General features: G+C 49.0%; 1 protein-coding gene across 2 annotated transcripts; it reads left to right on the top strand.

The window, feature by feature from the left end:
• Positions 1 to 1,555: 1,555 nt before the first annotated feature.
• LOC120669847 (serine carboxypeptidase II-2) lies at positions 1,556 to 17,155 on the top strand. 2 transcript variants are annotated; one of them, XM_039949709.1, is made up of 10 exons: positions 1,556 to 2,012; positions 2,503 to 2,610; positions 3,524 to 3,619; positions 3,723 to 3,815; positions 3,916 to 4,001; positions 7,720 to 7,986; positions 14,919 to 15,052; positions 15,419 to 15,514; positions 15,887 to 15,995; positions 16,618 to 17,155. In XM_039949709.1, the coding sequence occupies exons 1-10, from the start codon at positions 1,736 to 1,738 to the stop codon at positions 16,780 to 16,782; spliced, it is 1,431 nt and encodes a 476-aa protein (XP_039805643.1). In that variant the 5' UTR covers positions 1,556 to 1,735; the 3' UTR covers positions 16,783 to 17,155. The 2 variants fall into 2 exon arrangements, with proteins under 2 accessions (XP_039805643.1, XP_039805644.1); XM_039949710.1 differs by lacking the exon at positions 7,720 to 7,986 and having other exon boundaries at positions 1,630 to 2,012.
• The last annotated feature ends 6,051 nt before the right edge of the window (positions 17,156 to 23,206 follow it).

Below are 23,206 nucleotides of genomic sequence, written 5' to 3'. Positions count from 1 at the left end.
AATAAGATGTTTATTCCTGATCCAGCCACTAAGAAAGGCAAAGGCCGCCGTCAGACACGTCGTATTCGGAATGGTATGGACGAGTCGGAAGCAAGCAAGGCACAAAAGCGTTGCAGCCAATGTGGATCATTGAGTCACAACTACAAGAAGTGTCCTCAGAATGCACTTCACGATGCTGCTAACGTCGGTCCTTCCGGAAATCCCAGAGATGGAGCACCTCCTACGTTCAGACGAGAATCGGCGAGAATTGCTCGTGGAAGGCATTCGGTGTCATGATCCACAATTGTATTTTATTATTTGTAATATGTAGTAATGAAATATGGCAGAGAAGCAGAGGGGTGAAGCGGAGGAAAATCAAGAAGAGGATGCAGCTCCAATTAGATAAGTTGTCATCACAGCTTCGAAGAATAGACCCCAATCACGGGAGTACGATATGATACACCACTGTCGCCCATTCACGTGTCACGTGCAGGGTTCACCAAACCGGTGGGAACCGATCCGGTTTGACCGGTTACCGGTCCGGCCCGGTTCCGGTTTGGGCCAGTACTAAACCGGCACAAATTCAAAATTTGAATTTGAATTCAAAAAACTGAAAAATTTTCAAAAAATTCCTAAAAATATTTCAAGGTGCGACGAATCTAATGGTGTCAAATTTTCTCAAAAATTCGTTCATTTAGTATAGTTTGCGGGGATTTGAAGTTAAACAAAAAAACGTGCATATAAAAGTATACAAATACAATGTAAAAGTAGTACAAAAGAGAGTTGGAGGGTTCATTTAGGCTAAAATATGTTATACAAATATTTATTTAATATACTTTGCGGGCATTTAAATTTAAACAAAAAAAGAAAAAAATGAATTTGGACGGTTACCAGTCAAACCGACCGGTAAACCGGTCCAACCGGCCGGTAAACCGGTCCAACCGACCGGTAAGCCGGTCCGAACCGATTGCACTGCGGCTTTTGAATTCAAATTTGAATTTGACCGGTTCCGACAGGTTTCCGGCCAAACCGGACCGGTATACCGGAACCGGACTCCGCCGGTTTGGCCGGACCGGTCGGTAAGTTAAACCTTGGTCACGTGTGTATGGCCTTGTTTGGATGCGCGCTAGAATCCTAGCGCTAGAAGAGAATCTTTCCCGTATGAAGGACTGAATGAAGTCTATTTGCAAAAACTTTTTAGGGATGAGTGTAACTTTTCGCGACGAATTTAATGGCGGTAATTAATCGATGATTTGCTACAGTGATACTACAGTAACCATCCTCTAATCGCGTGGTCAAAGACCTCATTATATTCTTCAGGGTCACTAGCGCAGGGGTTCTGGAGTTGGTTTTATAAACTGACTTTATTTGACACCGTAATAAACAGTCAAAGTATCACTATTCACTACCACGCTACAAAACCAAACAGGGCTTATATCTCACGATCGAACCACCGAAATTGGGTCCTGACTAGTGTCTGCGTACGATCTGAAACCATGTGCTGATGCGCCAGAGGAGGCGGCGGCAACGCGTGTAAAGAAAACGGATCCCTTGGATTGGCCGCGCTCCACGCAACGGCAAACGACATGTATACGCAACGGCAACGGCAGCGGCAGCAGCAACGTTGCCAACGTAGCCGCACCTCACCTGCTCACCAGCCGACTCGTCGCGCCAGTCAGTCCACTTGCTCCGCCATATATTCCCCTCTCCGTCTCTCGTGCCGCCCGCCGCCGCCGCCCCGCTAGGCCCCGCCGCGATGGCCTCCCGATCCGCCGGGACCGTCGGGCTCCTCCTCCTGGCCGCCGTCGCGATCGCGGGCTCTGCCGCCGCCGGGGCAGGGGAGGGGAAGTGGCGGGAGGAGCAGGAGCGGGACCGGGTGCCGCGGGTGCCGGGGCAGGGCTTCAACACCAGCTTCGCGCACTACGCGGGGTACGTCGCCGTCAGCGAGCCGCGCGGGGCCGCGCTCTTCTACTGGTTCTTCGAGGCCGAGAAGGACCCGGGGTCCAAGCCCCTCGTGCTCTGGCTCAACGGAGGTACGGCACCTAACCTACCCGCCCGCGGACCGCGCGCTGCGGGCGATCTGGCGTCCTCAGCTGATGTGGGAAACTGGGAACGGTGACTTGAGAGTGATGCCTTGCTTGCGCCATGGCAACTGCACGAGGACAGATATTTTTATGGTGCATCGTTCCAACCATGATGCCGCATCTGGGAAATGTTGGCTTGGGAGCTAGAACATCCTGGTTCCTGAAAGGGTGTAATCTAGAAGATAATCTTGTGAACTTACCGATCAAGAGCTCTTTTAACTATAAATAGCACCCGTGTACCTTTCTCCACCCACCCTTTTAGCTATAAGTAGCAGTATTTATGATAGTTCTGTCTCTGTCTTGATACAGATGGCTGGCAGTGAGTCTGTAAAAAATGTTGCCAATGCGCTGTTGATAAACTCATCCAAACTATGTTCCTCTTTACTCAAGTGTATCTATTGTCACGAATTCAGTTAAATTACTGTGTGTAATCTTCCAGGGCCTGGATGCTCGTCCATTGCCTATGGACTTGGAGAAGAAGTGGGACCTTTCCATGTTAATGCAGATGGAAAAGGGGTACATATGAACCCTTATTCTTGGAACAAAGGTACCAGTCGATTAAACAAACTTTGTTCACAAACAGTATCACTATTTTCTGTTTTCAGTTTCTAGATTTGCTTTCATGTATCTTCTCTTGAGCCTTTTGTTTTCTAGTCTCCACGGATCGTTTGATTGCAGATACTATCAGAAAGTGGCAATTTTTGTCTAATAAAAAATAAAATTCACTTGAGGCAGCAATTCACTATATTTTGCAGAATTCAACTTCAATAATAGCATATCATTCTTTGTTTTTGCGGTAGGCAAAACATTTGTGATAGGCAAACTGGTGGGCTGGTATGTACACTATGGGAAGGTTCACAACTGTGAATGGGTATATTTGAAAATCCTTTTTTCTTTCCCCTTGCATTAAAGAAGAAGAGGATTTCATGTATGCATGCCAATTAATTTTTTTCTGCAATTTGAATTTGGCTCAGTAACTTTGGTGAGATTTGCATTTTTAAATGCTGAGCTCATGTTTCTTTTAAAAGAATAAGTAAAAGAATGGAAAATCCAGTGCTGAACTCGTCCATGTTTCACTTGTAAATTGATAATTTGTTCATCCTTAAACGGTAAGGCAACATTCTGTAAATTGATAATCATTTCCTTTAGTTGAGGAATTGATCCAGTTCCGTCAGATGCAAAGTGCAACTTTGCCATTGAATTCACAAACCTTTTCCAATTGCTCATAATCAGATCGAATAAAACTTTAGTTTCGTTCTTATAAACTTGTGTTAGCAAAACTGCAAGTTGCTATTTTTCTACAGCTGAATTTATCAGTCCTTCAATTTTTTCCCCTTGAACAGCAGGATAGCTATGTGTCATTTTATCAGTAGAAGAAAACATCAGCTTATCAGTTCTTATACACTCTGGAGCTTTACCCCTCAATGACAGATTTGTTAATAATCTCTTTTATTTTGCAGTTGCAAATTTATTGTTTGTTGATTCACCTGTTGGTGTTGGTTACTCATATTCAAACACCTCTGATGATATTTTAAGAAATGGGGATGCAAGGACTGGTACTGTAATCCCGGCAGTATATATTATTTAGTTTGCATGAGATTCCTGGTCCTGAATGTAATTTCATTAGGTTTGCTTACTAGTTCTCTCAATGTTTTACAGCCAAGGATTCATTGGCGTTCTTACTGAAGTGGCTTGAACGCTTTCCTCAGTACAAGGGACGTGAATTTTATTTAACAGGAGAGAGTTATGCTGGTCAGTAGCTTTTCTACTATGAACTTCTGTTTCATTTGTATTAGCAACTACATTATGAAAAAAATATCACAAAACTTTGATGGAACTCCAATTCGGTTAGGTCACTACGTTCCTCAACTGGCTCAAGCCATAAAAAGGTACCATGAGGCCACTGGTGACAAATCGATTAATCTAAAGGGATACATGGTATGTTTTTATGGTTTGGTAATTCAGTCTTTACTTCTCCAGTGCCATCATGTATTTTGATAATTCAGAAATACATGTAGGAGAGAATAATGAGATGTATTCCTCCAAACCCTAGAAGGGTGGGATATATAGATCATATACATGGGCCTCTAAATGTGCCTCTATACATGGGCTCATATATACACCAACACCCCCCGTAGTCTGAACTACCGGCGCAGCGGTGTTCAAAACTGGACAACAAAAAAGCAACACCCCCCCCGCAGTCTGAATTACCGGCGCAGCGGTGTTCAAGAATGGACAAGAAAAGAGTACAAATAGAGTACAAAGGGCAAATACCCCCCGCAGCCACAACTAGCCACCGGCTACGTTGAGGCTGGAGCGAAACTCCGAGAAGGTCGAGGAGGACAGTCCCTTGGTGAAGATGTCAGCAAACTGGGAGGTAGTCGGGACATGGAGTACCCGAACATCGCCGATGGCGACTCTGTCGCGCACGAAGTGTAGGTCGATCTCCACATGCTTCGTCCGCTGATACTGGACAGGTTGGTGGAGAGATACACGGCGCTGACGTTGTCGCAGTAGACGAGCGTGCTCTTGGCGAGCGGGCTGTGGAGCTCCGCCAAGAGCTGTCGTAGCCAAGACGCCTTCGCCACGCCGTTAGCGACAGCCCGGTACTCCGCCTCAGCACTGGAGCGGGAGACAACCGGCTGCCGCTTGGACGACCAGGAGACCAGGTTGCCGCCCAGGAAGACGGCGTAGCCGGAAGTGGAGCGACGAGTATCCGGGCAGCCAACCCAGTCAGCGTCGGTGTAGACCACCAGCTCAGCAGAAGACGAGCGGTGAAGCACCAGGCCGAGGTCCACAGTGCCACGGACGTAGCGAAGGAGACGCTTCAGCGCAGCGAGGTGTGACTCCCGGGGATCATGCATATGGAGACAGACCTGCTGAACAACGTAGGTGAGGTCCGGCCTGGTGAAGGTGAGGTACTGCAAAGCGCCAGCCAGACTCCGGTAGGCAGTAGGATCAGCCCCCAGATCACCCAGATCAGCAGACAGCTTCGCCTGAGTGTCGACAGGAGTGGAGCAGGGCTTGCAATCAGTCATCCCAGCCAGCTCCAGAATATCGAGTGCGTACTGCCGCTGGTGATGGAGAAGACCAGACGAGACGAGCGAGGCTCAACAGTGATGCCCAAGAAGTGGTGGAGCTGACCCAGATCCTTCATAGCGAACTCCTGCTGCAGAGAGGAGATGACACTCTGAAGCAACTGCTGACTGGAGGCTGTGAGTATAATGTCATCGACATAGAGCAGCAGATATGCAGTCTTATCCCCACGGCGGTAGATGAAGAGAGACGTGTCAGACTTGGCCTTGGTGAACCCTAAAGTCAACAAGAACGTGACGAACCGAGAGTACCAAGTCCGAGGAGCCTGCTTCAGACCATAGAGGGACTTGTTGAGCCGGCAGACCATATCCGGACGACTCGAGTCCACAAATCCCGCCGGCTGAGAGTAGTACACTGTCTCTGACAGAGTGCCGTGAAGAAAGACATTCTTCACGTCCAGCTGGTGCACAGACCAGGAGCGCGAGAGCGCAAGCGAGAGGACCGTGCACACAGTAGCAGGCTTGACCACTGGGCTGAAGGTCTCATCATAGTCCACACCAAACCACTGAGTGAAACCCCGGAGAACTCAGCGAGCCTTATAGCGCTCCAGTGTGCCATCAGCCCGACGCTTATGCGTCCAGATCCACTTGCCGGTGACCACATTGCAACCAGACGGACGCGGCACGAGGTCCCACATCTGGTTGGCAAGGAGAGCCGCGTACTCCTCTTCCATTGCGCGACGCCAGTGAGGATCCGCCAGGGCGTCACGGAGAGAGGAGGGTACCGGAGAGACCTGCGGCTCGCCCTCGATGGCGGAGAGAGTCGCGGCCTGAGACGCCATCCGCCGAGTCATCATGGGATGGATATGCCGAGGATCCCGATGGACGACGGGCGGGTGGTACACCTCCGGCTCGACTCGAGAGCGAGTCGGCGGAGGCGGCGGCAGCTCCGGTGTAGATGGCGGCGACGACGACTCCGGTGTAGGCGTCGAAGGAGCCTCCGGAGCCTGAGCCGGCGCCGAACGACGCCGGTACACCTGCACTGGCTGAGTGTACCGCGGCGGCGCCAGAGTCGGCGCCGGACGACGCTGGTACACCTGCACCGGCTGAGCGTACTGCGCAGGTGCAGCGGGAGGCACCGGGGCCGCGCGTAACGCAGCAGGAGATACCAGGTCCGCGCGCGGCACGACCCCAGGTTCCGGGGGCCGCGTGTGGCGCGACCGCGGGCACCGGGGCCGCCCGTGGCGCAGCAGGGATCACCGGTAGCGGTACCGGTGTGCCGGGAAAACCTGCAGGGAAAGGAAAGACAGGTAAAGGTGGCTGAACCACCGGGTCAGTCGGAAATAGGGACTCCAGCTCGGGGTCAGGAGAAGGTGTGGAGGAGGTGGAGTAGGGGAAATCCGACTCGTCAAAAACGACGTGTCGGGAGATCAGGACGCGGCGAGAGGTGAGGTCAAAGCATCGGTACCCCTTGTGGTCAGGGGAGTAACCAAGGAACACACAACGAGTCGAGCGGGGCGCCAGCTTGTGAGGAGCAGTGGCGGTGGTGTTAGGGTAACACGCACACCCGAAGACCCGAAGGTGGTCGTAGCGAGGAGGGGTACCGAAAAGAGCGTGGTGTGGAGTGGGAGCAGGAGAAGCAGTGGACGGAAGACGGTTGAGCAAGTAGGTGGCGGTGTGGAGGCTTTCAGCCCAGAAGCGCGGGGGCAGAGAGGCCTGGATCAGAAGGGTGCGCACGACGTCGTTCGTTGTGCGAATCATCCGCTCAGTCTTGCCGTTCTGAGGAGAGGTATACGGACAAGACATACGCAACTGAACACCCCGAGAGAGGAAGAAAGAACGGGAGGTGGAGTTGTCGAACTCCCGCCCGTTGTCACACTGGACGGCCTTAATAGTGAGGCCGAACTGAGTGGACACCCAGGCAAAGAAGTGGAGGAGGGTGGGGAAGGTCTCAGTCTTGGCGCGCAAAGGAAACGTCCAAGAGTAGTGCGAGAAGTCATCGACCACCACAAGATAGTACTTATAACCAGAAAGGCCAAATACAGGAGAGGTCCACAGGTCACAGTGAATAAGATCAAATGCATGCGCAGCATGCGAAGAAGAAGAAGAAAAAGGGTGCCGAACACCAACAATACCCCTTTTCATTGTCCAAATTAGATGTTTCTAGTCATATTTGTAATTTTCCTCTGCAGTTTTTGTTGTCCCTTACGTTCTGCGTCTTTTTTTCCTAAACAATCTTGAAATTTTGATTTGCAAATCAGTACATATCTGCTTTGGTCAAGTAAAATTGTATGCTGGCCTTATGCATGGTGGACTGACCTTTAGCTGTTACCCATTTAGATGATGTTATGCACTTATGCTAATTACTATGTTTCCTATTTGGCTTTGCTTTCTTGGCATGTCGAAGGAGATAATCTGATAGCTTTCTTTCAATTTCTTTTCACCATTTATGACTGTATAGTTTCATCAGTGGGGCAATGAAGTATGCAAGTGTAAATAATCATGTGGCCATGCCACAAGTATATTATCTGTGTAGAGATGTATTTTGAACTACACCATGATGCTTTAAGCTAGGGGCCAGAATTTTAGTCTTGTTTCATTATCTAAGGCATTTCGTGCAGGTAGGAAATGCTCTCACTGATGATTTCCATGACCACTATGGAATATTTCAATTCATGTGGACTACTGGCTTGATCTCCGATCAAACATACAAGCTGCTGAACATTTTCTGTGACTACGAGTCCTTTGTGCATACATCTCCACAATGCGATAAGATTCTTGATATTGCTAGCACTGAAGCTGGAAATATTGATTCATATAGCATCTTCACTCCTACATGCCATGCATCTTTTGCCTCCTCAAAGAACAAAGTGATGAAAAGGCTACATGTAAGTTTTCAACATCGAAACTCAAGCAATATTACATAATTTCAGATTGAAGGGAATAAGTCTTGTACTCTTGGTCTTTGTGGGGGCTGCAGCATCTCCTTTTTGCTGCAGCATGCAGTGGGTTTGTGCTGCCCCTAGAGGACAGCATCTTGGACTGCTTTTTAGTTTGCTAGGACAGCTGCAGTTGCAGCAGTTAGCATCTACTTTTCTAGGACAGCAGGAGCATCTTAGACTAGGCAGTTAGCAGCTCCTTGGCTGGCTGTATATATGTGTGGCCACCCCTCCCGTTGGAAGGCATGACTTTGAGTTTGTGAACGAAGAAAACCCAGAAAATTGCCCCAAGTTCATTGTCATCCTCTCAGCTCAATGAGAGTTAGAATTGAGCTTCTAACATCTGGTATCAGAGCCGTACTTTCCTGTAGATTAGACATCTCCTGCACTTCTCCCTCTCAAGCAGCAGCTAGCACAGCAGCAGCTAGCGCAGCAGCAGCGGCTAGCGCAGCAGCACCTGCTGCACCCTCTACTCCACCTTCCTCACCCGAGCAGACGAGCAGCAGCTCGTCTGAGGCTGCGTCTTCTCCACGCAGCAGCCCCCTGGAGGCGCGCCATGTCCGACGCACCGTCTCAGCGCTCGGTCGCCTCGAGCGCACGGCGTCAGCGAGATGCCGAGCTCGCCGCGGCAGAGGAGCGCAGGCGAGCGACGGCACAAGCCGCTGCAGCAGCGGCGAGGGCGGCCAGGCTGGCTGCAGCGGAGCTGGCGGCGGCTAGGGCGGAGGTGGAAGCAGAGGCGGCGGAGGATGCAGCGCGTGCGGCGGAGGTCGAGGTTGAGACCTTGCGCGGCAGCCTCAGCGGCTCCATCGCCGGCGACGCCACCGCCGACGAGGACCTTGAGGAGTTGGAGAGGGAGAGAGCGCGGGAGCGGACCGCGCGGTGGGCAGCAGTCCACCCCGGCGGCGGCGGCCTGGACGGAGGCGCGCCCGGCGGCGGTCCAGGGGCCCGCGCGCCCGGCGGCGGCCTAGATGGCGGCGCGCCCGGCGACGGTCCAGGGGCCCGCGCGCCCGGCGGCGGCGCGCCCGGCGGCGGAGGCGGCGCCCCTGGCGGCGGCCGCGCCCCTGGCGGCGGCGCGCAGGGCGGTGGCGGCGCTCCTGGCTGGGGTGCGCGCGGCGGCGCCCCCGGCTACCACGGCCTCCAGGCGGTGGTCAGGGACGTCGGTCCCGGTGGTGGGTGGCCCACCCTCACCAAGACCAACTACGTCAAGTGGGCCGCAGTCATGGAGGTGAAGCTCCAGGTGCGGCATATGTGGGAGGCAGTCCGGTACGGCGACGTCGACTACGATGAGGATCGACGGGCGCTGGATGCTCTCATCGCAGCAGCCCCGCCCGAGATGCAGTTCACGCTTTCCAAGAAGCGAACTGCCAAGGAGGCCTGGGACTCCATCGCTGCGGCACGTATCGGCAGCGACCGCGCCCGCAAGACCACTCTCCAGGCACTTCGCAAGGAGTGGGAGAACCTGGCCTTCAGGCCAGGTGAGGATGTTGATGACTTCGCCCTCCGTCTCAACACTCTACTGCAGAAGGTGGTGCAGTTCGGCGACGACACTTACGACGAGGAGAGAGCCGTCGAGAAGCTCTTCCGCTGCGTCCCCGAGAGGTACAGGCAGACCGCTCGCTCGATCAAGTCTCTGCTGGACCTCTCCACCATGACGATCGAGGAGGCGATAGGTCGCCTCAAGGTCGTCGACAGCGACGAGCCACAGCCTCCCTCGGGAGGCATCTCCATCGGTGGGAAGCTCCACCTCACTCAGGAGCAGTGGGAGGCTCGGCGCGGTGACAGGAGGAGGGGGGAGCCCTCTTCCTCGACTGGTGGCCGCAAGCGCGGCAAGCCGCGAAAGGGGCGCGGAGGTGCCCAAGCCGGGGCACGAGGGCGCGGCGAGGGTGGCGCCCGCGGAGATGCTCAGGGCAGCGCCGCTGACAGGCCCAAGGCGGCACGAGACGACGCCTGCCACAATTGTGGCAGGCCCGGCCACTGGGCCAGGGACTGCCCGCAGCGGAGGCGTGGGGGGCCAAGCCCACATCGCGGAGGCCCAGCCGGATGACGAGCCGGCTCTGTTCCTACTCCACGGGGACATGGAGCCGCAGCCGGCGGCACCGCCTGTCACTGCTCTACTCCACCTCGACGAGCCGCGTGCCCGAGTTCTCCTCGGCAACGGCTCCGACGACGACAGGGTCGATGGCTGGTACCTCGACTCCGGCGCCACGCACCACATGACCGGGCGGCGGGAGTTCTTCTCCGACCTGGATGTCGACGTAGGTGGCTCCGTCAGGTTCGGGGACTCCTCCGCCGTGGAGATCAAGGGCGTGGGCTCCGTGATCTTCACCGCCAAGTCCGGAGAGCACCGGATGCTCACCGGAGTCTACTACATCCCGGCGCTGCGGAACTCCATCATCAGCCTTGTGCAGCTCGATGAGAGCGGCTCCCGCGTGGTGATCGACAGCGGGGTCCTCCGCATCTGGGACCATCGTCGCCAGCTTCTCGCCAGGGTGGTTCGAGGGAAGAACCGCCTCTACATCCTCCATGTCGGGGTGGCCCAGCCTCTTTGTCTTGCAGCTCGCAGGGACGACGAGGCATGGCAGTGGCACGAGCGCTTTGGGCACCTCCACTTTGAGGCCCTGAAGCGGCTCGGCGCCAAGGAGATGGTGCGAGGCCTCCCGTGCCTCGACCACGTGGAGCAGCTCTGCGACGTCTGCGTGCTGACGAAGCAGAGGCGGCACTCCTTCCCCCAGCAGGCGAGCTTCCGAGCCAAGGAGCGGCTCGAGCTCGTACACGGGGACTTGTGTGGCCCGGTGACACCGGTCACACCAGGAGGACGGCGCTACTTCCTGCTGCTCGTCGACGACCTCTCCCGCTTCATGTGGGTGATGATCCTCGGCAGCAAGGGAGAGGCTGCGGACGCCATCAGGCGTGCTCAGGCTGCTGCGGAGGCGGATAGCGGCCGCAAGTTGCGCGTGCTGCGCACCGACAACGGCGGCGAGTTCACGGCGGCCGAGTTCGCGGCGTACTGCGCGGATGAGGGCATCCAGCGCCACTACTCCGCGCCGTACAGCCCGCAGCAGAACGGCGTCGTCGAGCGGCGCAATCAGACGGTTGTGGGGATGGCCCGGGCCCTCCTCAAGCAGAGGGGGATGCCGGCTGTCTTCTGGGGAGAGGCGGTGGTGACGGCCGTCTACATCCTCAACCGCTCGCCCACCAAGGCACTCGACGGCATGACGCCGTATGAGGCTTGGCATGGGCGCAAGCCGGCGGTCTCCCACCTGCGGGTCTTCGGCTGCCTCGCGTTCGCCAAGGAGCTTGGCCACATCGGCAAGCTCGACGACAGGAGCACTCCGGAAGTGTTCATCGGCTACGCGGCGGGTTCGAAGGCCTACCGCATTCTCGACCCGGAGACACAGCGTGTGCGCACGGCGCGCGACGTTGTGTTCGACGAAGGGCGAGGATGGGCGTGGGACAAGGCGGTGGACGACGGCTCGGCTCCGACGTACGACGACTTCACCGTCGAGTACGTCCACTTCGAGGGAGCTGGGGGAGTAGGCAGCTCTTCTTCGCCGAGCGTGCCTACCCCGGTCCCCGAGCGTCCACCGACTCCGGCGCCCGCCACACCGGTGGCACCACGCCCTTCAGCTACGACTCCGGCTGCGCCGAGTTCCTCAGCTGCACCACCACAGCCGGTGACGCCGCGCACTCCAGTACCGATAGCCACTCCTCCGGGCCCGTCTACTTCAACACCTGCTCGTGCTGAGCACAGTCCGGTGGAGTTCGCTACTCCACTCTCTCACGACGAGGAGCGCGTCGACGCATACCATGATGGCGAGCCGTTGCGGTACCGTACGATGGAGGACCTTCTCGGTGATCAGCCGGTGCCGGGACTGGTGCCTCACGACCTGGAGGCACAGTTGCACCTCGCGTGCGACGACGGCGAGCCTCGGTCTTTCGCAGAGGCCGAGGGATACGCGGCATGGCGTGCCGCGATGCAGTCGGAGATGGACGCGGTTGAGAAGAACCGCACTTGGGAGCTTGCTGATCTCCCTCGCGGTCACCGCGCGATCACCCTTAAGTGGGTGTTCAAGCTGAAGAGGGATGAGGCCGGCACCGTCGTCAAGCACAAGGCTCGCCTGGTGGCACGAGGTTTCGTGCAGCAGGAGGGAGTCGACTTCGACGATGCCTTCGCTCCCGTGGCACGGATGGAGTCCGTGCGACTCCTCCTTGCGCTAGCTGCCCAGGAGGGCTGGCGTGTCCATCACATGGACGTCAAGTCGGCGTTTCTCAACGGCGACTTGAAGGAGGAGGTCTACGTGCACCAGCCGCCGGGGTTTGCGATCCCCGGCAAGGAGGGTAAGGTGCTACGTCTGCGCAAGGCCCTCTATGGCTTGCGGCAGGCCCCGAGGGCGTGGAACGCCAAGCTGGACTCCACGCTCAAGGGGATGGGCTTCGAGCAAAGCCCGCACGAGGCGGCCATCTACCGGCGGGGCAAAGGAGGCAATGCCCTGCTGGTTTGTGTCTACGTCGACGACTTGGTGATCACCGGCACCAAGGATGCGGAGGTGGCGGTGTTCAAGGAGGAGATGAAGGCCACCTTCTAGATGAGCGACTTGGGGCCTCTCTCCTTCTACCTGGGGATCGAGGTGCACCAGGACGACTCCGGGATCACACTTCGACAGACCGCCTACGCCAAGCGCGTCGTCGAGCTCGCTAGGCTCACCGACTGCAACCCAGCCCTCACTCCGATGGAGGAGAGGCTGAAGCTGAGCCGTGACAGCACGGCGGAGGAGGTGGACGCTACTCAATACCGGCGTCTTGTGGGGAGCCTCCGCTACCTCGCCCACACACGGCCGGACTTGGCGTTCTCCGTTGGCTACGTCAGTCGGTTCATGCAGCGACTGACGACGGAGCACCAGCAGGCCGTGAAGAGGATCATCCGCTATGTTGCGGGGACTCTCGACCACGGTCTCCACTACCCGAGGTGCCCTGGGGCGGCACACTTCGTCGGGTACAGCGACAGCGACCACGCCGGCGACATCGACACCAGCAAGAGTACGAGCGGGATCCTCTTCTTCCTCGGCGAGTGCCTCGTTAGCTGGCAGTCGGTCAAGCAACAGGTGGTGGCCTTGTCCAGCTGCGAGGCCGAGTACATAGCGGCCTCCACCGCGTCGACTCAGGCGCTCTGGCTCGCTCGACTGCTTGGTGATCTACTCGGCAGAGACACTGGAGCAGTGGAGCTCAGGGTGGACAGCAAGTCCGCTCTGGCCTTGGCGAAGAACCCCGTTTTCCACGAACGGAGCAAGCACATCCGGGTGAGGTATCACTTCATCCGAGGCTGTTTGGAGGAAGGAAGCATCAATGCGAGCTACATCAACACCAAGGATCAGCTTGCGGATCTGCTCACCAAGCCCCTTGGGAGGATCAAGTTCCTTGAGCTTTGCTCCAGGACCGGGATGGTCCAACTTTCCCACAAGACGACGCACAAGGCTTAGGGGGAGAATGAAGGGAATAAGTCTTGTACTCTTGGTCTTTGTGGGGGCTGCAGCATCTCCTTTTTGCTGCAGCATGCAATGGGTTTGTGCTGCCCCTAGAGGACAGCATCTTGGACTGCTTTTTAGTTTGCTAGGACAGCAGCAGTTGCAGCAGTTAGCATCTACTTTTCTAGGACAGCAGGAGCATCTTAGACTAGGCAGTTAGTAGCTCCTTGGCTGGCTGTATATATGTGTGGCCACCCCTCCCGTTGGAAGGCATGGCTTTGAGTTTGTGAATGAAGAAAACCCAGAAAATTGCCCCAAGTTCATTGTCATCCTCTCAGCTCAATGAGAGTTAGAATTGAGCTTCTAACACAGATTATACCTTATACTACAAGGAGCATGTACGCCGCAATGAATCTCAAATGAAGTTACTGAGTCCTAAGTGCTCGTGTTGACATATTCATCATACATAGGTAGACATATTTGATTTTAGAAATTTATATCATAAGCAGCAATTATTAATATCATAGCTTATGCTAATTCTCTATTGAGGATCCTAATGCCATATCAATATGTATACATGAATCAATGCATTCTAAGGTGGTAATAAAAGTGTAAAACCTACTACCATGGTCACCATCAATATTTCTTATTATAATAGCAAATATATATCACTGCGTTTTGACTCATCTGCATGTTTATGTGTAAGTTGCATGACTGTTGTTTTGTCCACAAAATGAAAAACTCGACCGGCAAGGGGCAAGCCGCCCCCGAGCATTAATGTAAGAAGAAGACCTCTCACGCAGGCCGAGAAAACCTCCGAACCCCTGCCCACCCTTACACAGGGGTGCCGTAACCCATGGGCACCCCCCCCCCCGGAGCTCGATTCTGCATCCGCCACTGGGGACCTATTTCCATGTGCTTTAGCGTATAGGTAGGCGACAGGAGCCTAAAATTCGCTCCCACCAGGAGTTGAACCCAGGACCTAAGGAGTGCTACTGAGGCCTAACCAATCCAGCTAGGCACCGTTCACATTTGTCCACAAAATGAAAAATATAGTGCAGTTTTAGACTCAACGTCACTTAGTCTTTTTCTCAGCGTACATGTATATTGTTTAAATGGATTGAATGGAACACTATTAATGTTAGATGAGGCAGGATGCTTTTAAAGCAAGATAGAATATTTAAAAGGAAAAAAGAAGTCCATTGCAATGTGGTGGGAGCTATTGGTTTCAGTCTGGCACCTAGTTCGGACCTCAACCCACAGTTTTAGTTTCAATTTATGAGCCCTGATCTATGTAGTTGATTATGTGTGCGATAGTTCAAATGGGGGCATATGATATTTAAATTTTTGTCGTTCATGAACTCACAGTTCCATATATCTTCTGTATATCTGATTCATAAACATGATTTGTTTTAATAGTCTGTTGGGAAAATGGGAGAGCAGTATGATCCATGCACTGAAAAACATTCAACTATTTACTTCAATCTAGCTGAGGTCCAAAAGGCACTTCATGTTAATCCAATGATTGGAAAGTCAAAATGGGAGACATGCAGGTAACTCTATGATCACAATTTAGACATCTGATGCTGTCATTACCCTGACATGTTGGATCGTGAACTCTTGATGATGAATTAACAAGGGATTCAGCTTATAATCTAAATTTTCATCCTTGCTGGCATGGTTATTGTTTTTTATTTTTAGTTATACCATTTATGTTTCAAGAATAAAATATTATCGATTTATTTTTCACTGCATGATGTACAGTTAATTGGTTATTGATATTATTACTGCCACAAAATCTTTTTTTTTGTCCTGGGTTATTGCACTAGCAATTCTACTGTTACATGTTTATTCTTTTCAAGATGAATATGCATTACTTGGATTGGACTACTTTATATTTTGGAACATATTCTGTACAGTGAAGTTGTTAATACTCATTGGGGGGGCTGCGAAAGATCTGTGCTGCATATCTACCATGAACTTATACAGTATGGCCTTCGTATATGGGTGTTCAGGTGATTCCTAACTCTGTGAACTTTTAAAAGATGGATTGCTAACTTGCTATCCATTCAACGCTCTTATATGTTCTTTAGCAAGGTTTTATAATTGATTTGATTTTCCTTAAAAAGACCAAGAACGGGTTTGGTTTCTTTGATCATCTAGAAAAATGGGTAAAAATTTGTTGTGTAATACATATGTATAATTTAGTTCTATCTTTAGTACTTTTGGTCCAATTAATTTGGTTGCATGCTGTAACCACGATGTAACACTTATTTCAATGAACTAGTTTATTTATTCATATGAAAATTTCAAAAGAAAGTATTACACAGATTAAAGATGGTCCTGTTTTTTCTTGTTTTAATTATTTTATTTCAAACTTTGTCCAGTGGAGATACAGATGCAGTGATTCCAGTGACATCAACTAGGTACAGCATTGATGCTCTCAAGCTTCCAACAGTAACTCCATGGCATGCTTGGTATGACGATGGTGGCGAGGTAGGGCCTTCCTCACCTCAACCCATGGTTCTTCAATAGTATATTAGTAGTACCGGCCTGCATTTACACACATTCGAATTTGTGGTTTGTTTGGGCATATTTACACACAGAAATATACCAATAGAAATGTATAATTGTGCACAATCCATCATAGACAGTTCTAGATTTTGTCTGTTACATGCTACTCAAATTTTGAGATTTTGTGGAAATTAATGATAGGGAAGCGAATCATTGGACTATTCTCCTTGGAGAAGTCTCTTAATCTACATTTGGGGGGTGTTTAATTCACAGGATGCCCATTTTCTTTGTTTGAGACATAAGTTATAACACAGGGCATTCTAACCTATCATTGAGCCCGTCAAGTGTAAGCACATGGTCTTGAACCTAGTTTGTACTTTGTACATATGCCCTATTTGACCACCTAAGTCAGAAAGGAAATTCCCAAATCTTGTTCACATGATACTTATTATGCTGTCCTTTTCAATTGGGACTCTGCATTTTATGGGCCTTTGCAATGTAAAATTCCTTATTGTCATTTCTTAGTTCGTTGATCCAAAATATGGTCTTCTTTGGAGTATCCACCATCCGTTCCTAATTTCTGATTTATTGTATTTTTGAACAGGTTGGCGGCTGGACTCAAGGGTACAAGGGACTCACCTTTGTGACTGTGAGGGGTGCAGGCCATGAAGTTCCTCTTCATCGACCCAAACAGGCTCTCACACTCATCAAATCTTTCTTGGCTGGGAGTCCAATGCCCGTGCAATCCAGTGCACACAGTGACATGTAATCTGTACTGCTACAACTGATTCAAGAGATGGCCATCATCAAAGTTCCATCTCAACCCAGTCACTTGTTCGAACCCCACTTATTCTGCAACTTGCTATAGTTTATGTATCAGAGCTTCAGAGCTACTGGTACCACTGTGCCAGCTACCGTAGCCTTTTATTTACTGGCTCTGCTGGTGCTTGTACCAATTATCCCGTATGAAAACCGGGGTAAAAAACTGTAGAATACTATTTTTTCCACGGAACTAACACACCGTGTTGAACTGTTGATGTTACTGTGAGCATAAGAACAAATTTGCATCAGTGTGTATTTATTTATGCACAAGGTGTGATTTCTGATGTTTGCAATAATGATCTAGACTTGGATAGCTGTAATACTGTTGTGCTGCACCTTTGTGAGATGTATTATTTCCACTTTAGAGGTCTTCATGGTTTAGAGACACATGCCTGTCTGATGAACTGTGGTAAATGATTATCCTACTTGCAATTTGAATATAGCTGATCTTTAAATCATATACTGTAAATTTCAGGGAAAGGCAACGGAAACTCACCTTTCCAGATGAGATCTCCAGTGATGAAACTGCAGTTCCTTTGATAAAAGCAACTCCTTTTGAAGTATAGTAGTTCTAGTGGTATTTAGTAATTTTTCGATGTAAATAGATGACCAGCTAACAATGAAAAATCAAATAAAATATTTTTTCATTTAAACAAAGGTAAGAAAAAGAAGATTGTCTGTACATATATGTTCTAACTTCTAAGCACTGATCTGCATATAAGAGTCATAGTATTCAGGCTTTTGATGTTCATCAAATGATAATATCAGTTTTCATGTTTTACCGTTACCACTTATTGAAAGTTTGAAACATCACCCTCCACCAAAGAGAAAGGCGAGGCGCATTCTTACCCTTTTATGTTTAGCCACTCTCCTTTTTGTTCCCTTTCCTTTTTCTATTAGCCGTGCTTGTTCCTTTTTTTCTTTTCCTATTAGCCGTGCATTTTGAAATGATGTGTGTTTTGATTGTCAATTTCTCTCCGACCAAGATCAGCACTAAGACGTATGGAAAATCATTGTGCAGAGGGGACAGTAAGCACTGATGTTGTGGACTTAATTTTTAATTCATTACCTGTATGGTACATTTTAATTGCTTTCCGTCTAATAATAATTTGATAACTTCATTAGAAATAGGTTGAATTCCATTTAGGAAGTGGCCACAATAAAACATTAAAACGCACAACTGTTTTTTTTTAACTAAAACGTTTTGTTTGAGTAAGGAATTGGTGCTCGTGGTATAAGAGGGCGAGGGGTGAATTAGACAAACTAAAAGTCTTAAACTATGGCTTCAACTAAATTGCACAAAATATAAACTAGAACGTGCTATCTAGATGTGTAATTACGGTTCATCTAGTGTGAAACCCTCGTCGTAAAAGAGTTTTGCAATCTATAGCCAATTCTAGCAAGATACTACGCTAAGAATGTAAAGGCATTCAAGTTGTAAGTATGAAATGCGGAAACATAAAGAAGGGGATGAGAGAAAGCGAACTCTCGACACAATGATGCATTCCGTGGTACCGGTAGGCACTAAGCCACCTCTAGTCCACGTTCTTGAAGCACTCAATTAAAAGTATCGCTTCTTGGCTACCCAATCTTTTCCGGGGACCCTTGACTTGCCACTAAGGTTAGGCCACCAAGGCTCACGGCAAGTATCCTGTCATCTTAATCCTGCTTTCCACTAAGGAGCTTTTCCACGAAGGATGGGGATCTCCACGCCCCCCGCACAAAGCTGTCGTCGCTGCTCCACACCAAGCCAGAGGATCGATGACTTGCCGGCGAGCCACCAAAACTCCAAAGGAGCCGGTACACCGAGTACAAGTTGTGGTTCACTCCTAGACCAGCACACAAGGCACAACACCTTGCTATCACACTCTCTCAAGAGCTAATCCTAACACTAACACTCACAAAAGCTTGTACTAAACCTATAGATTTGATCAATTGGCTCTTGGATGGCTTGGAGAACTTCTCTGGTATGTGGGTAGCTTCGCACGAACTCCAGCAAACCCAAATGATCCAGAGTTAGGCGTATATATAGGCCACCAACTCAATAGAATTGTTGCTCCAATGGCTAGTAGAAACACAGAGTTGTCGGTTGAACCGATGCTCTGTTTGGAGGGGTGTCAGTTCAACCGGTCACCCTACTCAAATGAATATAGCTGTTGGATCTGCACTGACATGCCAGAAGTATCCGTTATACTGCTGATATCATTGCACCGACGCTATGACCGACACACCGTTGGTTCAACCAGTACTGAAGACTTTTCTCCTCGTTGCTCAACATGCTCTATGGACGATGGCAACACCATGCCAATGCACCGCCACAAGTGTCGGTTTAACCAGTACTGTAGGTTTTTGTGCTTGGTCTACTGATCGTTGCATCAATGCCTCTGATTCCCAGTGTCGGTTTAACCGGTCGTGGTGGTTCTTCTTCACTTGGCTTCCGCACTGCATCTTCCAATGAACCGACGTGTTATAAACACATAGTGTCGGTTTAACCGGTGTATGCATTCCACTTCCACTTGTCCAATTCATCGTAATTATCATTTGAACACCTCAAATATATAGTTTCACTGTGATTTGGATATCTTGACAGAGTTTTGGACACTTTGACTACGAGTTGGACTATATATATCCATGGAACCTAGAAATCTACAAATGGGATCTCACAAATGGGATCTCATAAACTGGTTAGTCCCATTGATTATGTTGTCACTCCATCACCAAAATTACAAATATGATCTAATGGGGCCATGTTCCATACAGTATGATAGCTTTCATGACAACTGATACTTGCTACCTTGGCTGTCATTTTTCCTGGAAAATAGCAGCAAGAGCATTGGCAATTCAAACAGGGAGAAGTAAGAATTGCACATTATTTTTAGCAAGGATTCTTTAGGAAATGCACATTGAGAAATAGTGAATTCACCACCGTGACAGCTAACAGGGCAGCTGGAATTTCTGCTCTTGGATGTTGGCTGTCTATTTTCTAGCTGTATTTCGCTACTATTATTACTAGCCAAGATATTTCCCTATGCTTGTTGCTATCATCCTTCCGAGTCTGATATCCACATCTCCAAGACCATTTTTCACCTTCCACTCAAGTAACTTTTCCTCGGTCGTTTTCTGGCATCTGTAAATATCGTTCAGCTTGTCAACTCAACAATCAACACAACTCCCGCTGACAAACTTAACATGAAACGCGGCACTGTGGGCACATCTAGCAGTCTAAGAGAATGACGTGTACCACTACAACACATATTATCTTCCGTGACGAATATCTCACGACAGTTGATCAAAACGTCATTAGACCATTTCGCTTCATGACATTTTGTTGGGGGGCAGTATGATTTAGTGACGAAAATATAGTGTTCATCGCTAAAATCAAGTAGAAATCATCATAAACTGTAACGACCCAAGTATAAGTATCATGTTAAGCATTGCATCATGAGCATTCTTGTTAGCATTTATAAAAAAATTGTACTTAATTTGAATGCATCTGAATTTAGTTTTGAATTACATGCTTTGTGAAGCGACTTGTATTTTTATTATATGACTTATGTTGGGAGTTATTTTGATAAAATACTACGTTGAAAAACTTGAATTTAGGTGATTTTTCCCAGATTTTAGGAAACATCTTGAAGCCGAACATCTCTGACGAAAACCTAAAACTAGAATTCCGGGAAGAATTTTCATTTCAAATCTATAGTATCTTTTCTACCAATTCCAAGCAAAATGAGTTGCTCTTGATCTCTAGTCTCAACAAAAAAAATTGGTGATTTTTGAAGGCTTGGAAGATCAGTTTTGGAGGAGCAAAGGAAGAAGTTTATGTAGAGAACCAATATGTTACATGACTTTCTTCTCCATACTGTCTTTCTTCCTCGACGACTGTCCGCGAGAAGCACTTTGTGCGTGTCGCCTCTGCAGAGAAGCTGTGCCACATATCCTCATCGGTCCCACTGATGCCCACCACCACCAGTGCCCCCTCCCCTCCCTATTGCCTCTCTTCCCCACAGAACACTCCTATCCTCTCCCTTGCTCTTCCCCAACCAAGCTATGTAGGGAGAAGAAACTTTTCCTCAACAAACCCACCACATCCCTACCGGAGTTCGCTGGAAGATCAACGGATGCCGACGAGCTCCTCCATCACCTCGACCATCTTTTCCTCATCGAAGTCCTAGGGGAAGACCATCCCAAAGCTTCTCCTTCATCTTCCCCAAGCCCTCAAGGATGAACTCAACCCGATCTACACCAACGCCACTCTACTCCAACAAGTGGCCCCTTGCTCATGCTCTACTCGTTGCCGGTGAGCTCCCCTTACCAATCACCTTCCTTCCTTTACCCTCAATCAAGCTCTCTGGCCCATTCATGGTCTTTCACCATTGATGACCTAGAGCTTTAGAAACTCCATGCATGTCAAATCTTCTAGCCAAAACAAGTTTCTCATGTCCTTAGGAATCTATAGGAACAAACCGCACTCAAAACCGATACAGGAGGTGCAGCCGGCGACCTCGCCGGTGAGCCTCGGCCGACGAGCAGACAGTCCACGACCTACGGTCAGACAGTCCGCGACCTACGGTCAGACAGTCCGCGTGTCGTGGCCTCCAACACCGAGCCTTTGCACAAAAACACGACCTCAGAATTTTCTACAACGGACAGTCCGCCATTCACCTCCGGATGGTCCGCCGTTCACTTCCGAAGTCCACACAGAACCGTGTTGTTTCTGGAACTCATCCCGAACTCGTACGGCAGACGGTCCGTGCAGTACTATAGCAGCGCAGTAGCAACCTTGTTTGTTTAAGTACATATACATGCACCATCTTGCATAATTCATATAAAATTGAATATAGCTCTGATTGATGCGAAACAAAATTTGCTGGTTTTGTCTTGATGTTCTCCACCTATTAAAAATATGTTTGCTCTCAAAATAATTATAATAATTTTCCATTATCAAACATGTGTTTATCTTATTAATTCTCTATTAGTCCAAAAATTATGAAACCAATTTTGCTAGCTTCTTTATGATGTGTACTAACCGTTAGACATGTTGTTTTGTGAGAATCATTTATAGATTGGTACAATTTAATCTATATTTGTTTAGATCTAGTTAACTAGTAAATTGCATAATAGATATACATGTGCCTCTAAAATTGTGAGTCCAACTTGTTTACTTAGTTCAACCTCTATCTACTATTTAAAATTAATAACACCTATGCAATAGTTGTATGTTCATGTAGTTTCTAATTTATTATTTACGAGCTTGTTCCCTAGTTGAATGCATGGTTAATTAGTTTATGATGCTCTTCTAAAATCATGAAACCCTCTTGTTAATTACTTATGGCCATGATATGTTGTTGTAAATATTAGCTTTCATTCGATGTTTTTAGAAGGATACAAATTTGAATATATTTGTTCTAGGATTAATTTACTTGCAAAATGCCTAGTGAATCACTTGTGCTCATGTGAGCTATCAACCTTTCTCTGATAATTAAAAATAAATATGATATGCATTAATGGTTAGTAACCTCCATGAAATAACTTATATTAATGATGTTTATCTTAATTAAGTAGAACATGATTTGCTATCTTCTCTTTTGTATAATGATGATCTTGCCTTAACTAAAATGTGATGTTGCTAGCAGTTGCCCATTAACTTGAACTGTCTAAAGTTGACTACACTAATGTTATCAACTTGTATGAGCATACTCTAGACTCTCGCACTCTATGTTGATAGCAATAATAAACTAACTTACAGGATTGATGCTTCATGTTGTGACCAGTTACTTGTTTTTAATTTATGTGATGACTAGTAATAGCGCAACTAGTTTTATGGCATCCTCATGTTACAATTTGTCTTGTAGAGTGTGTGCTTGTATGAATAATTGTTTTGCATCTCCACCCTATGTAATGTCTGTGTATCCTAATTTTCCTCTTTTAATTGCTTGCTTTATGACCTTGAATCATGTTAGTCTTTACCTCATAAGTCATTGCATCTCATAAGCATATGCATTCGTAGCATCTTCTCTAATTCATACATTTGTCTACTTTCTTAGAGAATGCCGTTCTAGAGTGTCGCGGTTGTGGAGTGCCCAGGCAGGTACCTATGTATCTCAAACCTTACTTTGAATTTTTAATTTGTTATTATAAATTATTGTTTGTGCATGGGCTTAACCCTACCTAATTCATAGGATATATGTAGAATCCATTTGGCATGTTTTCCCTTATAGCTCTAGAATAAATTACACTATACTTCTCGAATTAATTTGCTTAGCCATGCTTAGCTTACGATAGAAGTCGAGAGATGGCAATGTCACCTTCACTCGCGAGCTATATGGTGTTTGCTTAAATATACTAGAGTAGATGAGAAAGATTAAAAC

This window comes from Panicum virgatum, chromosome 4N, assembly GCF_016808335.1.
Source record: "Panicum virgatum strain AP13 chromosome 4N, P.virgatum_v5, whole genome shotgun sequence".
In the NCBI taxonomy this organism is placed as follows: Eukaryota; Viridiplantae; Streptophyta; class Magnoliopsida; order Poales; family Poaceae; genus Panicum; species Panicum virgatum.
Note: the sequence above shows the minus strand (reverse complement) of the source record. Positions and strands in the feature narration are given on the sequence as shown.